Source organism: Podarcis melisellensis (genome assembly GCF_964234715.1).
Source record: "Podarcis melisellensis genome assembly, chromosome: 11".
NCBI classification, from domain to species: Eukaryota; Metazoa; Chordata; class Lepidosauria; order Squamata; family Lacertidae; genus Podarcis; species Podarcis melisellensis.
This window is the reverse complement of record NC_138543.1, coordinates 59636333-59650582: the sequence shown is the minus strand read 5'-3', so window position 1 is coordinate 59650582 and position 14250 is coordinate 59636333. Positions and strand designations below refer to the sequence as shown.

Here is a 14250-nt window from a genome sequence, read left to right as displayed (position 1 = left end):
TGCTTTTATATGCTAATATACTGTTAGCTTGAAAGAGAGTGAGGGAGAAGACCGAAATGTGACACCCATATTCTTTTCCCCTCTTCCAGTTCTCCGAAGCTCAGCTGTGAAGATTGCCTTTCAAAAACGTCAGCTTCTGGGAGAGGCTGCAACACACCAGGAAGCAGCGGAGGGAAGAAAAGTGTTGGCTTCAGTGCTCATGCAGACGATGAATGCTTTGGAGTGCACACAAAGAAGGAGACTGTCAGACCGAGAAGAGGTGAGGTGCACCCCGATATCCCCAAAGGCCAAGTCACCCACACCATCCAGCAAACCTTCAACACATCCTCTACTGTCTTTGGTGCTCCTGCACCTTCCTGTGCTGTATTATTTATTTAATATATTTACATGCAGTTTCATAATTGAAACAGTAACTTAAGCAGATTACAAAATAACATGTACACACAACATATCTTCCTATATACATAGAAATGTAAGGCTGTCATCATGCAGGATTTTTTAGTGCTGCATCCCAATCCTGGGTTTGCTTGAAGTAGGGCATGGGAGGGGAGTAAAAACAGAGGGAGCTGCACAACAGGATAGGTAAATAATGGTTTTAAATAACAGCAGAGGTTTGAATAAAGCAGGTGTGGAGGGAGGAATTGGTGATTTTAAACAATGGGCAGCTGTTTGAGAAGAGTTGCACTTTAAAGCAAGGCTTCAGTACAGCGAGAAGGGATTTGGAAAAAGCTCTGTTGTGTTAGCTTTTTGGTGTTAACTTCTGGGCTATACGCATCTCTGCTATTTCTCCTTGTTAAAACTGGCTTGTTGGATGATTTGTTTTGAAACAGTTCTCAGTGCCCCTCCATTCCTGCTTTACTCAGACTTCTGCCAATGTATGAGCCCAGCGAAAAGGTGGAGACACTGAACGAAAAAACTTAGCTGTTTTAAACTTCACCATCTTCCATTCCTCTGTTGTCCCATGTAAGAAATAAAGGATGCAGAGCCCTCAAAAATTCCATACTACTTTCTCACAATGTAATGTCTTCAACATGAAGTTCCAGGTTCCATGTAGCAACTTAGAAGATTCTTATTCTATTAATAAGCATGCATCCACCCACCACATCCATTGAGTGAGCATAATATTTGCCAGAGTGGACTGTAGGATATTAAGTTAACAAGATGCTCCTCCCACTGGATAGGAGGTTTTTTTTCAGGGCGAGTAGCCATCCCGCCACCTGCCACCCCAAATTTGCCATGCCCGTGGCTGGGTTGGCACAGTCAAATTGTTCTCTGTGTGAATGCATTTTACATGCACAGCTTCTGTAAATAGCTGCCACGGGGAGTGTTCTCTTGAAATGCCAAAAACAAAGCAGGTTCAGATAGGTGATTTCTTGCCACAGCCATGGGTAAGAGAGTATTAAACTTTCCTTCTTAATTTCCCTCAATCCTGAGCTTGCTCAGCCTTTACCTGTGGCTTCCATAACTAAATTGTGTTGCTGTGCTTCTTTCCTTTGCTGTCTTTTAACTAACAGCTCAGTTATGTCATAAACGTTAAGAGCTTCTGTAATCTCAGAGTGAGCCTTAATCTACCTTTTACTATCATTCTTCTGCCCAGGTGAATGTTAGGGTAAAATGAACAGAGATCGTCATTGTCATTGTTAGTTTTATTTATATCCCTCCCTTCATCCTCGGTAACAATTCATAAAATGCACACATCAACACAAAGGTCATTAAAAATTGTCTCAATTGTTTTTATATATGAAATCGTGTTAATGGTTTTGGGATCATAGAGTTGGAAGGGACCCTGAGGGTCATCTAGTCCAGCCCCCTGCAATGCAGCTGTCCATTACGGGGATCGAACCTGCAGCCTTGGTGTTATCAGCACCATGCTCTTACCAGCTGAGCTATCCATGAATCTATATACAAAATTGTTAATATGTATTTTATTGTGGATGTTATTATCATCCATGTTCTTGATTGTGAAATAGCTCCGAAATAGAATCACAGAATTGGAGAGTTGGAAGGGGCCGTGAGAGTCAACTAGTCCAACCGCTTGCAGTGCAGAAATCCTCTTCCCAATGAACCCACGGCCCTCTCCATAGGAAGCGATTCATAAATGAAATAAATAGGTATTAGGAATAGCATGTATCCTTCCCTGAGCCCTTGAGATAGGGCAGGAAGGAATCTGATTGAAAACTTAATAGTTGCCGTGCCAGCCCAGTAGTACAAAAGTACAGAAAATGGTTGCCTGATGGGGATGGGAGATTTACTTTAATTTCCAGCAAAAAGAAATTGGCGTGCATGTCTGACTTTTCATGATGCAATCTCCCTCTACCGCCGGAAACGCAGAATTTTCTAGCCCAGGGACTCCTTTATACCCTGCATCTGTTCTGCTCTTCACTTAGTGTGTCCACTTAAGGAGTGGGCCAAAGCACTCTTTCTCTCGAAGCGAAGGGGAAAGAAATTGGAGCAGTCTTGTGCTTGGCTGCAGAGCCTAACATAATCTTTGCTTCGCTTATGAGCTGGCTTTGCCCCCCCCCTCCTCTCTCTCTTTCCTTTCCTTTTAAACTTGTCAACGAGTTTGCGATTTGTGTCAGCAGAAAAATAAAAAGAAAGGCAGAATGTGGTGCAGCTCTCCTAGGAACAAACAACCTGTGTTATTGGTTAAGACCGCGTCCGCATTAAAAAAGCATTCGCGGCGAAGAAACTTTTGAAAGGGTATCATCAGAGGGGGACCCGAACAGAGGGTGAGGTTAATCTCTTCCAAGGCTCAGCTACAAAAGTTGGAAGCCGGCAAAGGGCTTGTGTCCAAAAGAAATCAATTTCTAATTTGAAACAAAATCATTTTTGACTAACAGGAGTTCAGGACCCATTACTTTTGCTGTATAGTCTGCTGACATTTCAGCTCTTTCTGTGGCGCGCAATGAATTCTAATAGTCATCTCATAACGTTGCTACACCAATCAATTTAAGCGAGAGAAAGCCGTTACAATTCTGTGAAGTTTTCAGGGGCAATTTTCACTGATGGATTTCTTTTTTTCTTTTTTCTTTTTTCTTTTGCCCTTTTTTCCCTTTCCCTTTCCTTTTCTTTTTTTTAAACCATCATTATTTCATTTCTTTCTTTTTCCCACCCTCCCCTCCTTCCTTTAAATGCCTCATGATAGAATTGATGCCCAATTCACCCATTGTTCTTTGGAATTTTCTATGGGCTTCCCCAAGAATGAATTGACCCTGTCCTCTGGCTCTCCATGCTCCCCTCTTTGTTTCTCTGCAGGTTTTTCTTTCTTTTTTTAGCAATTTGGTGGGGGGAAATTACAGGCTGATAAGCGCTGGCTTGGCAGTCAAGTGATTTGTAGTAATTAACAGATTGCCTCCCTCACCTGCATTAGGATGCCGGCCATTGAAGGCTCTGGGCTCAGAACACAGGGCACTGCAGTTGCACAGCTTCTCTCAATTTCAGAAGAACTTGGTTTGTTGTTGTTGTTTAGTCATTTAGTCGTGTCCACCTCTTTGTGGCCCCATGGACCAGAGCATGCCAGGCACTCCTGTCTTCCACTGCCTCCCGCAGATGGGTCAAACCCATGCTGCTGGCTTCTATAACACTGTCCCACCATCTCGTCCTCAGTCGTCCCCTTCTCCTTGTGCCCTCCATCTTTCCCAACATCAGGGTCTTTTCCAGGGAGTCTTCTCTTCTCATGAGGTGGCCAAAGTCTTGGAGCCTCAGCTTTAGGATCTGTCCTTCCAGTGAGCACTCAGCGCTGATTTCCTTCAGAATGGATACGTTTGATCTTCTTACAGTCCATGGGACTCTCAAGAGTCTCCTCCAGCACCAGAATTCAAAAGCATCAATTCTTTGGTGATCAGCCTTCTTTATGGTCCAGCTCTCACTTCCATACATCACTACTGGGAAAACCATAGCTTTAACTATACGGACCTTTGTTGGCAAGGTGATGTCTCTGCTTTTTAAGATTGGGTCTCCCCAAATGCCCAGGACTAGCACGTCTCCAAGGTTTGTGTGGTGGAGGCCGCGGGACCCAAGGCTGATCCACAGGAAGGGACCAGCGCTTTATGGGGTTTCGTGCCTCCCATGAGACAGGAGCCAGGGCTGGAGGAAGAGAATTGTGCCTGAGATGGGGGTCCGGTAGAAAGAATCCCCTTCCCCGCTGTACTCCCAGGACCAGGAAGGGCTTAAAGAGACAGGCTCAGTGGCAGCTTCTGTGTAGGGGAAGTCGAAGGTTGCTTGTGTGTGCTCCATCAGACGAAGGTACTTAATTTTGGGTAGAGGCGTGGTCACGCTGCTGATCGGAGCACCAGTCTGGGGACATGATGCCAGCTCCTTAAGTCTCCAGAAGCGTTTCTGCATGTTCTGTGCACCTTAGAAGCTACTGTAAGTGAATGCTTTGTCAATAAAGTATTAAACCGCTGGCTGTTTGTCCTCCTCGGGCTGCATGTGCTTAGTAGACCTGGGCTCCTTTAATTTACTAGAGCAGAAATCCCTGAGCTTTTTTGGCCACTGCTCCTGTGCTTCCATAATCTCATCCCCTGTGCCCCCTTCCCCAAACTATAAAAGGCATTATTCAGAATAGCTGTTTGCACGACCCACTAAGGAAGATAATAACGCAGTAAAATTCAAAATGTTAACAATTAATTGCACATTTATTCAAAATCCAATTAAAACTATTTAGTTTAATTAATTTTTAAAAATGATGAACTTAAGCTTTTCAAAGTCTGGTCATTTACAGTTCCAGCGCCCCATCCCCCCTGCCCCCCGCCACACCTTTGCTTCCTAACACCCCCTGCTGCCCCTTTACCTCTTTAGGACCCCCTAGGTCATCCCACCACCCTCTAAGGGGCAGTTTGCACACTTTGGTGACCACTTTACTCTTGCCCCTACCACGTGGAAGCAGCTGCTTTAGTAGAAAGTCCCATTTCTTGCACTGTCTACAGGAGTAGGACATCAAAGCCTACTTTGAACTGTCCTATGTGTTGGCTGCCCACCAGTTTCTGCTAAAAAAGCAAAACACCAGTCTCATAAGGCACTCCCAAACAGCAAGACCACTTTGCCAGTATAATGCAATGCCTTTGCACCCTCCTTAATGGGGAATCGTTTGCAAATGATGGAACTGGTCCAGCTCCTTTATATTTGTGGATGCTGTTTACATTTATCTGTTGCAGCACATTTCATGACCAGAAAACTAGGTACAGTGGTACCTCGTGTTACATATGCTTCAGGTTATAGATGCTTCAGGCTACAGACTCCGCTAACCCAGAAATAGTACCTTGGGTTAAGAACTTTGCTTCAGGATGAGAACAGAAATCGTGCTCCGGAAGCATGGCGGCAGTTGGAAGCCCCATTAGCTAAAGTGGTGATTCAGGTTAAGAACAGTTTCAGTTTAAGAACGGACCTCCGGAACGAATTAAATACTTAACTTGAGGTAGCACTGTACTCTTATTTATTTCTAGGAAGGCTTTGCATGGAAGCTATTAGGTTAAAGTTAGGCTGAGGTTTTTCCTTTCTTGGTCCTCTATTGTGGCAACCAGCTTCAAAATCAAGTTTAAACTTCATAACCAGAAGCAACAGGAGAAAGGGTTTGCACAATTATGCTTTAGAGCAGTGGTTCCCAATTAGCTCTCTAATGCAGACCCCCTGTTTTTCAAAAGCCAATCCACAGACACCCTACTTTTGAAAAAAATTGTATCTCTTTTGAAGTATTTCTTATGTGAATGTTGCCACAGCCCCCCCTGGGTGGGTTACATGGACCCCCAGTTAGAAACCACTGCTTTAGAGAGTATTGTCCTAGAGTTGTCATCTGGAGATTATAATCAAACTATTGAAATGAAATAACTTCAATCCCTTGATGCCTAGCTTAAATCTCTTCCAAGTCATTGTAGTTGCCTCGGGAACTCCACCAACTGTTGATAGCAGCACTGCGAATGTCAAAGACAGCTGGTCCACAAATCATAAGAAACTGTGTAATTCTGAGGCAGATCATTGTTCCGCCTAGATCAGTATTTACATTTACATCTGAAACTCTGGACAGCTATGGCCAGGACATTTTCCTCACCCTACTTAGAAAAATACCAGGGATTGACTTTGGACATTCTGCATGCAAAAAAATGTGCTCACTCTTCCCCACAATCTCACTAATAAGGAAAATAATTCTGGCCTCTCCCCCCCTCCAAAAAAAGGAGGGAGGGAAAGGTGTGACCCTGAAGAAGGTCCAATCCTGAACATCTCCAGCTAGTTCTGAGCAAGACCCTTTTCGCTCATTCCCTCTCCCAAGAGCCCAGCTTTTACTGTGATGTACCACAGCTCTTAATTAAAGCATCCAAATTAAGTATGTACAAACCTGGTTCCCAGAGAAAACATCTCTTTCAGACCCATTTCTAGGCAAGTTATTGCCTTATTTCACATGTTTTCAATATGTGCTTTGTGAACATATTCTGATGTCTTCTAGTCTTCTAAATACAGAATATGCTTCTCAAAGAAAGTGGTCCTTTCCTCCATTCATTTTCCCTGTGGGTTGATTTCAAGATTGGTTTCTACGCTGCAGATGTCCAGCTAATACGAGGCTTTGGCACTGCAAAAGAAATGAGTCTGCCTCAGAATTAAAGCAGAATGTAGAGGAGACAGTTCTTTGTGCTTTTGAGAATAACTGTGCATATTTAAAATAGCACTGAGAATTCTCTGCTGGTTTCCGGAGAATGCTGGTGATCTGGGGGTGACGTTTGCGAGGATTGGCCGGATGATCACTAGGGGATGGGAACCCGTCACTTGCTAAAACCACAGCGCTGACTCAAAGTCTGTTGTGGGTGGTGTATTATGCAATTATGACTCCAGGCGGCCCTGAAAATATATATTCCTCTCCATACCTGTCAAGAGTAACGACTCCTTTGGCTGCCGATTCACCATATAGAAAGTTCCCTGAGGAGTAGCACGGCACTTGGGCCCTGCATTCTGAAATAATGCAAGAAAGGCTGTCCAGAACTTTTTCGGCCTCTAATGCCCATCGTAATTGTCTTCCATCGTGTTCTGCAGGGATGAGTTCAGCCTCCCGGAAGGATGCGGCTACATCCCCCGGACTGACAGGCAGCAGAAAAGAGCTTGTAACTGCGGCCACCTCCCCAATCCAGCATGACACCTCACGGTAAGATGACTGGTAATCTCTGGTTTAAGATTCCTCAGACGCAACCATCAAATTCGCCCAGATACGAGGGGAAGCAGCTGAGTTTCTGTGATATTTCATGTTTTGCTCAAGCTGGATAATATAAACTTAGAACTGCCATATCCTGTGACATTTATAGTAAGCCTTAAATTGCTTGTTAGAATAAGAAATGCAGGAATATGCCAAGTTCTAATGCTTTAATTTTTACTTAGAGCCTGAGAGGGGGGAAGTATTTTTAAGTTATAAGTCCTGACACATTTAATACATTTGTAAATAATTTAAAGGGATGGTGTTCACTGTGTTTAGACCTTTCTTTCCCTTCAAAGTCCACTTTAAGTTTTTAAATCCTCCCAGTGTCACTGCCCTCCCTCCCACCAAATTGCACCACATTTTATCATGATGTGTTTCTTTTAAGCCATTTTATACAAATGTTATTTTGCTGTTTAACGGCAAGCAACAAAATCACATTAAGTCAGCAGTTCTGATAAGTCACCTTCAGAAACCTTAAATGGCAATATTGCTCTTGTGAAGAACTACAGGAGGATAAAAGCAGAGTTGTTTTTCTTCTGGGCTAATAAGGTTAATAACAGCAATTGCCTTTACTTTGGTCTTCTCAACGCTGAGAATGTATTATATGAAAATCTCAGCCCGGTTTGAAAACGAATCCTAGCTTTGGACATCAAATGGTCAGCTTAAAATGGGGGGGGGGGGTGCTGATGGCGAGAGATGTGGGCACTTCCAGTTTGGAGCAGGGACCCTTTGACCCCGTGTGTTTGCTATGTTATTCTGCCTCTTTGCAAATCTGGAAGCAGACTAGGGAGTTGGTGCTCCATCCTTCACTTTCTCTTTGGACATAAATTACTTGCCAGTTTCAAATCATGGCTCACCATTACATCTGCCCAACCCAACTGTCTTTCCTCATAGACAGGGGTTTGCATGGTTGTTTTAAACCCTGGTTTCAAATCCTGTTCAGCATTGGCGCACATGTAACACTGGACTCTGCTTATGGCTGACAAGGTAGTTCAGGGGTGTGTAACCTGGTTCCTTAAAGCCATTGAAGCAGGTGTCAATTGAATTGATACATGTCAAGGAGTTCCACACATGTGGCCACCACCATTGCGAAGGGCCTGTTCTCTCAAGGTGCAGGCTTCTGAAAAACTTAACTACTAGGAGAGTTCAGGAACTCATGCAAAAAATGTGAGCAACTGTTCCAGAGCCCATTTTTAAACCATACTGTGCTGGGCCCTCGTATTGGGCCAAAATGGATTCAAGTTTTGTAGTATCTGAAAATCCCCCCCCCCCCCGCCTTTACAAAATCAGCTTCCCTGTTAGTGTTTTTAACGCACAGCCTATTGACTTTGCATATTGCTGGATTCTGTCTTGTGAAAGAAGACAGAGCATGTTAACATAGATTGTAAAGGGGTTCAGTAGTGGAATGTCTCTGAAGAGGTGTACCTGTTCGATCATCCCATCCAGTTTTTGCACAGAATGGCTGAGCATTCAATCATTTTGGGAGTAGGTTAAAGGCTCTGACTGACAAACTTGTACAACAGAAACTTACTTTTTCTTTGATCAAGAGGGTGATTGAAAGGGTAAGTATCTTCTGGAGAATCCACGACTCCTTCCTTCATGAACGATGCAAAAGGTTATTTCGCCAACCTAGATCCAAAGAGCCCTGTAGGCTTGGAACGCTTTCCTATTTGTCCCTTTTGGCTGCATACAGTGGTGCCAATACTATAACAAGGGGTCCCCCCAGTCCTTGACTGTTCATTGATTGGCTCTCTTTTCATGCTTGTATCAGGATCCATTGTGGCCATTCATTGTCTGAAAAACCTCCCTGATGTGATGCCTGCTTGACAATCTGCTTGTAGCTTGCCTGGGTTTCAGCTGTGCAAAGCTTTCTTGAAGTGCTGACAACCAGCCGATCCTTGGTGCTTGCAGAAAACCCAACGCTGCAATTTGAAGCCCGCCACACCTGCTGATAGCTGGGTCTTCAAAGCACCTTGCAAGGGGCTCTGCAACCCCTTTTGGGCCCAGTCGCAGCATTCCCTGGCATGGCAAAAATGGCGGTGGGCCAAATGTGGCATTCCTGACCCCTGCCGTAGACTAGGAGATGTGCTAGATTTGAAACTTTCATTTCAGCACAAAATATGTCACCGTAGCTCCTAATGTCTACCCATATATAGGGAGGCTGTGTAGGCAGGATCCTTCTGGGGTGTTGAGTACCAGTGTGCTTTTCTCCTTCTGTCTGTCCACCTTGGGTCATCTCCCATCAGGAGAGGGAACACACTGTGCTGCAGTCCTGAAAACATATGTGGCCAGGACACAGAACTTTTCTCCACCGTCTTCTCCTGGTTGGGTAGATTACTCTGGTACTGGTGCTGATGATGAAGGAGAGAGGTTTGTTTTTGGTTTTTGCTTCATAGCAGGTAAAAGTTGAGCGCTGAGCTTCTATCTTACCCTTGAACCCATTCCTACTTTCTCGGCCAGGGGGAGAGAGAGCTGGAGGAATTGAGAGCCCAGCTGATGACCTCATGGCTTGCTTTCCTGTCCAGCTACATTCTTGTGTTTAAATTGCTTTCAGACCTTTCTACATCTTGTGCTAAATAATAATAACAACAACAATAAATGATTGTCCGGTGTGGTGCCTGCTCTTCCCGAATCTTCTCTCCCTTCTCTTTGAGTGTGTTTTTTCTTTCTCCCTTCTCACCCCCCCCCCGCCCCTTTTGGTGCAGCGTGTTAGTATAATTGACCAGGTTAAAGAGCCCTGTTTTGCTTTCCCTTACTCATGGGCTTCTCTAATTGAAAATGGTAAATGGACAAGTATTTCTGTGGGAGACCTAAACCCAATCCTATTCTTCATCCACGAAACCTGCTTGGGCAGCAGGTCAGTCTCAATTTATCACTGAATGGGTTATAAGCTTAGATTGCAGGTTTAACTAACTAAATTAATCAATATGGAGAATTATAGCTGCTGGTGTGCCACTAAAGTTAAAGATCTGTCAGCATGTTTGTTAGAATCCACAGTTAACGGTTTAACCCTAATGGTTTGCTTTGTTTGGGGCTGAAACTTGCTGAACAAAACTTGAGCCTTAACAGGAGGGCTGTGGGGCGGGGGAGAAGGAGAGCGGCAGGCAGAAAACCAATTGAGTTTGCAGTATATGTAATTACTTCTGGCTATTTAAACTTCTTGCAAGTAGAGCCAAGCCAGGTTTCATGCAAAGCGTTGGCAAGCATCAGCGACAGAAGCTGCCTTCACTTTCGTAGGGATTGATTCTTAATATAAGAAAGTAAGAAGAGCCTGCTGGATCAGGCCAGTGGCAAATCTAGTCCAGCATCATGTTCTCACTGTGGCCGTGTGGGAAGCCATCAAGCAGGATTCAAGCACAAGAGAGGGTCAGGGAAGAGCAGGTTGGGGAGATGGAGAGATGAGCTTGGTCTCCCAAACAGAGGAAAAGGAATGAATTTGTACAGTCATAGCTTGGGTTACAGACGCTTCAGGTTGTGTTTTTTCGGGTTGTGGACTGCCGAAACCCGGAAGTACCAGAATGGGTTACTTCCGAGTTTTGGCGGTCGTCCATGCGCACAAGCACTAAATCGTGCTTTGCACATTCGCAGAAGCGCCGAATCGCAACATGTGCGGGCACGGGTTATGAACATGCGTCCCGCACGGATCACGTTCACAACCCAAACGTCCTCTGTACAGTACAGTATCCTGGGCTGCCCAGCATCCTGGGCTGGATCAGGCCAATGGCCCATCTGGTCCAGCATCCTGGCCTCACAGTGACCAAATAAATGCCATCAAAGAAGCATTGGCGGCAGGGAGGAGAAGACAGGTGGGTGCCAATGCAGCCACTGGCAGATTTCCATCACTCAAAGTGATGCAGCCTGTGCTCTCAACTTAATGCTCCCTGTATTACTAGCGCCAGTATCCCAGTAGCAGATGTGCAGAGTCACTTTCTGCTCTGTCTGTTTGCTTCACACGTGTTTATGGCATGCACATACTGTGTTACCCCCCCCCCCATTCCTTTAATTTTTCTGTGGCTAGGTAATCACTGCTGGTAATTTTGGGGGCGAGAGGGTCTGGAGAAACAAATCCCCCATCCCCACCCACCTAAATCTCTTTCCATTTTCCTCTCCTCTCCTGAGACTGATTTGGGAAGGCAAGCAAAAATCAGAAATAATTGAGGGGAGCCGGGCAGGGCGATGTCAAAGCAAAAGATGCAGATCTGTGAGAAGGCAGCTGTACCTGTTCAACCGCCCTACAGGGAATGGGAAAGAAAGGAGCAGCCTGGGTGAGCTGTCATCGTTCAGCTCCCAGTGGTGGCCTCTTCTTCCCTCCTTTCTTTCTCCAGCTGTCACCACGGGGGTACCATCTTGCCCAGAAGGGAAAGGAGAAGCAGTAGCTACAACTTCTTCCAAATCACCTTTCCCAACTTGGTACCCTCTAGATGTTTTGGACTACGCCTCCCATCAGCTATCACATGCTGTTCTAAACCATGGGTGGGCAAACTAAGGTCCGTGGGCTGGATCAGGCCCAGTTGCTTTCTGGATCCAGCCAATGGATGGTCCGGGAATCGCCACATGGATCACCAGCTCGCACATTCTTTCCCTCTCCCTCACACGGTGGTGGCACCTCCTCCCTCCCTCCTCCTGGCTTCTCCCTGCCCTGCCTAGAGGAGGAAGGGGGCTGTTCTTTGTTGGTGCCAGCAGCAGCAGCAGCTCTCAAGCGGCCGCCATTTTAAGCAGCTCCTCTCTGGAACCCTTTCATGCGCCTCTCATCGTCCCCCACCGCTAGCCCCTGCCGCTCGCAAGACACAGGTAAGCAGCCACCGGGGCTTGTGGTGCTCTTGCATCATTTTTTCCCTTTAAAATATAGTCCGGCCCCCACAAGGTCTGAAGGACAGTGGACCAGCCTCCCTCTGAAAAAGTTTGCTGACCCCTGTTCTAAACAGTTGAGTTTATCATTTTACAGTGGCAAGCCACTTTTTATGGTTACTTTTGTAATGATCTTGGTCAAACTACTTACCGTATTTTTTGCTCTATAAGACTCACTTTTTCCCTCCTAAAAAGTAAGGGGAAATGTGTGTGTGTGCCTTATGGAGCGAATGCAGGCTGCGCAGCTATCCCAGAAGCCAGAACAGGAAGAGGGATTGCTGCTTTCATTGCGCAGCGATCCCTCTTGCTGCTCTGGCTTCTGGGATTCAGAATTTTTTTTTTCTTGTTTTCCTCCTCCAAAAATTAGGTGCGTCTTCTGGTCTGGTGCATCTTATAGAGTGAAAAATACAGTATGTCGTGGTCCTACGCAGTGGCCGCAATAGGGCAGTGATGGGGAGCACATCTTCTGCCAGCTCTTGCCTCTGGGCACATCTGCTTCACTGCCACGGCCTGGCCAGTGGTGTCCCTCAAGGATGGAGAAGTCAAGCTGCTGGTGTCCCACTCCTGAGGAGTATTAAGTCATATTTGAATGGCTTAGGCGTATGAGAGCAAACAACTGAAACAGAATAAAAGTAAGCTGCTGCCTTCCCCTCCGATTTTTGGCCCCCATGACTCCCGCATCATCTTTTGCGGTCCCGGACCAAATGGATTGGCCAATATCAGGCATCCAGGGCCTGGAGTGGCAGGATTCCTCCTGAGGTTTGCCTGCCTTTCCCCCTGACCGAAAGTTTTATCTTTGCAGTCAACTTGGCTCACGTTGCAATGAAGAGCCCGTCCTTGCACATTCCTGTAGCGCACATATTAAGTAATAACTCAGAGACACTATCGTCGGAGAGATCCGCAACGGCTGCATCCTTTGGAGTTTTTAGAAAAACAAATTACGTTGTGCAAATTTGTGTTTGGGGGCTGTTAGGAAGAATGGCATGATTTGCCCAGCACATCTCCGATCAGGTAGATGTGCATTTGGGGACTTTTAAACAAATTAATATTTGATGTAAAATGCAATGCCCAGAGCTGTATATTGAATAAGTCCACAGTGCCATATTAACACGCTGGATCCTTTGAACTGAACGCTTTGTAGTAAATAAAAATATGAATTAGCTGTGCCTGGAACGGCAACTGCTTTTGAGATTTCGGTGTCTCGGGGAACTGTTTTCTGCTTTTTGACATGGCTTCTTGCATTCTTCAGACATCTTTCGTTAAGTGGAAACTTCAGGAGAAGTGCCCTTTCTCAGTCAAAATTTTAATATTAAAGGGGGAGGGGTGATCTAATTTCTAAACGTTTTGAGGAGAAAAGATTTGTGAGGGGGAAGATGGTGAATTAAGTTCTGAATAGGGGAGGAGATAAGTCCCCCCCCTCTTTTTTCCCTTAGGAGAACTAACATCATGAAAAGTCCAATATAGTTCCGTATGCGAGTGATAAAAGCAGACATTGGCAAATTAATCTCTCTTATTCACTGTGTAGGTTGTTAATTGTTCTCTCTGCTTGCTGTCGATATAATGTGAAATTTTCATTCCCCCCATTCAAGATGGGGAAAAGTTGTGGCTGAAAATGTTAACATTTGCATTTTTATTTGTTGATTTATTTAAAGGACAGCCTCTCTTACAGCAATCCATCACTCAGTGACACCCCAAATATGAATAATGTATTGTAGACTTGCGGTTACAATGTGTAATAAGTGCCAGAGACAGTAGGAGAATGTTAACTATGTTGCAAATGTAATATTTATCGACTCGTAGTTTATTGCTTTGGAGGTTCAATAATACTGACCATAGGACATTAATACTGCTTATCCTGATTTTAGCCGGCAACCTCTGTATGCAGAAATAAGCTATCTATCTTGCGCTCGCAAAATAAATATGGAATTTACAGCACTTTGTAAATGGTGCATTATAGGGTGCTTGTGGTTCTTTGTAGAAATCTGAGCATCCACACCTCCCTTGCTGCCACCACCTTAACTTGTGCCATGATCCCATTTCAGGAAGAAAACCCAAATGGTCAGTAGCTTCTTGATGGCCCCTTTTCCTCAAAGGTTTCCTGTGGAAATGAATTCATTGATGTTGATACACAGCCACAAACCAATAGAAATGGACAGTGGCACCCAAGATCTCTGGTCCAGACCCACAGGAGAACTTCCTGGTGGATTGTTCCCCAAATGGGAAAC

General features: G+C 45.1%; 1 protein-coding gene across 7 annotated transcripts in view; it reads left to right on the top strand.

Moving 5' to 3' along the window:
• The window catches only part of KIAA1328, a 197215-nt gene that overhangs the window by 159511 nt on the left and 23454 nt on the right, over positions 1-14250 (top strand). For all 7 annotated transcript variants that reach the window (XM_081929770.1, XM_081929768.1, XM_081929769.1 and 4 more), the window contains 2 exons: positions 90-259; positions 7021-7129. In XM_081929770.1, coding sequence (XP_081785896.1) covers positions 90-259; positions 7021-7129 — 279 coding nt within the window. The remainder of the gene's footprint in view (positions 1-89; positions 260-7020; positions 7130-14250) is intronic.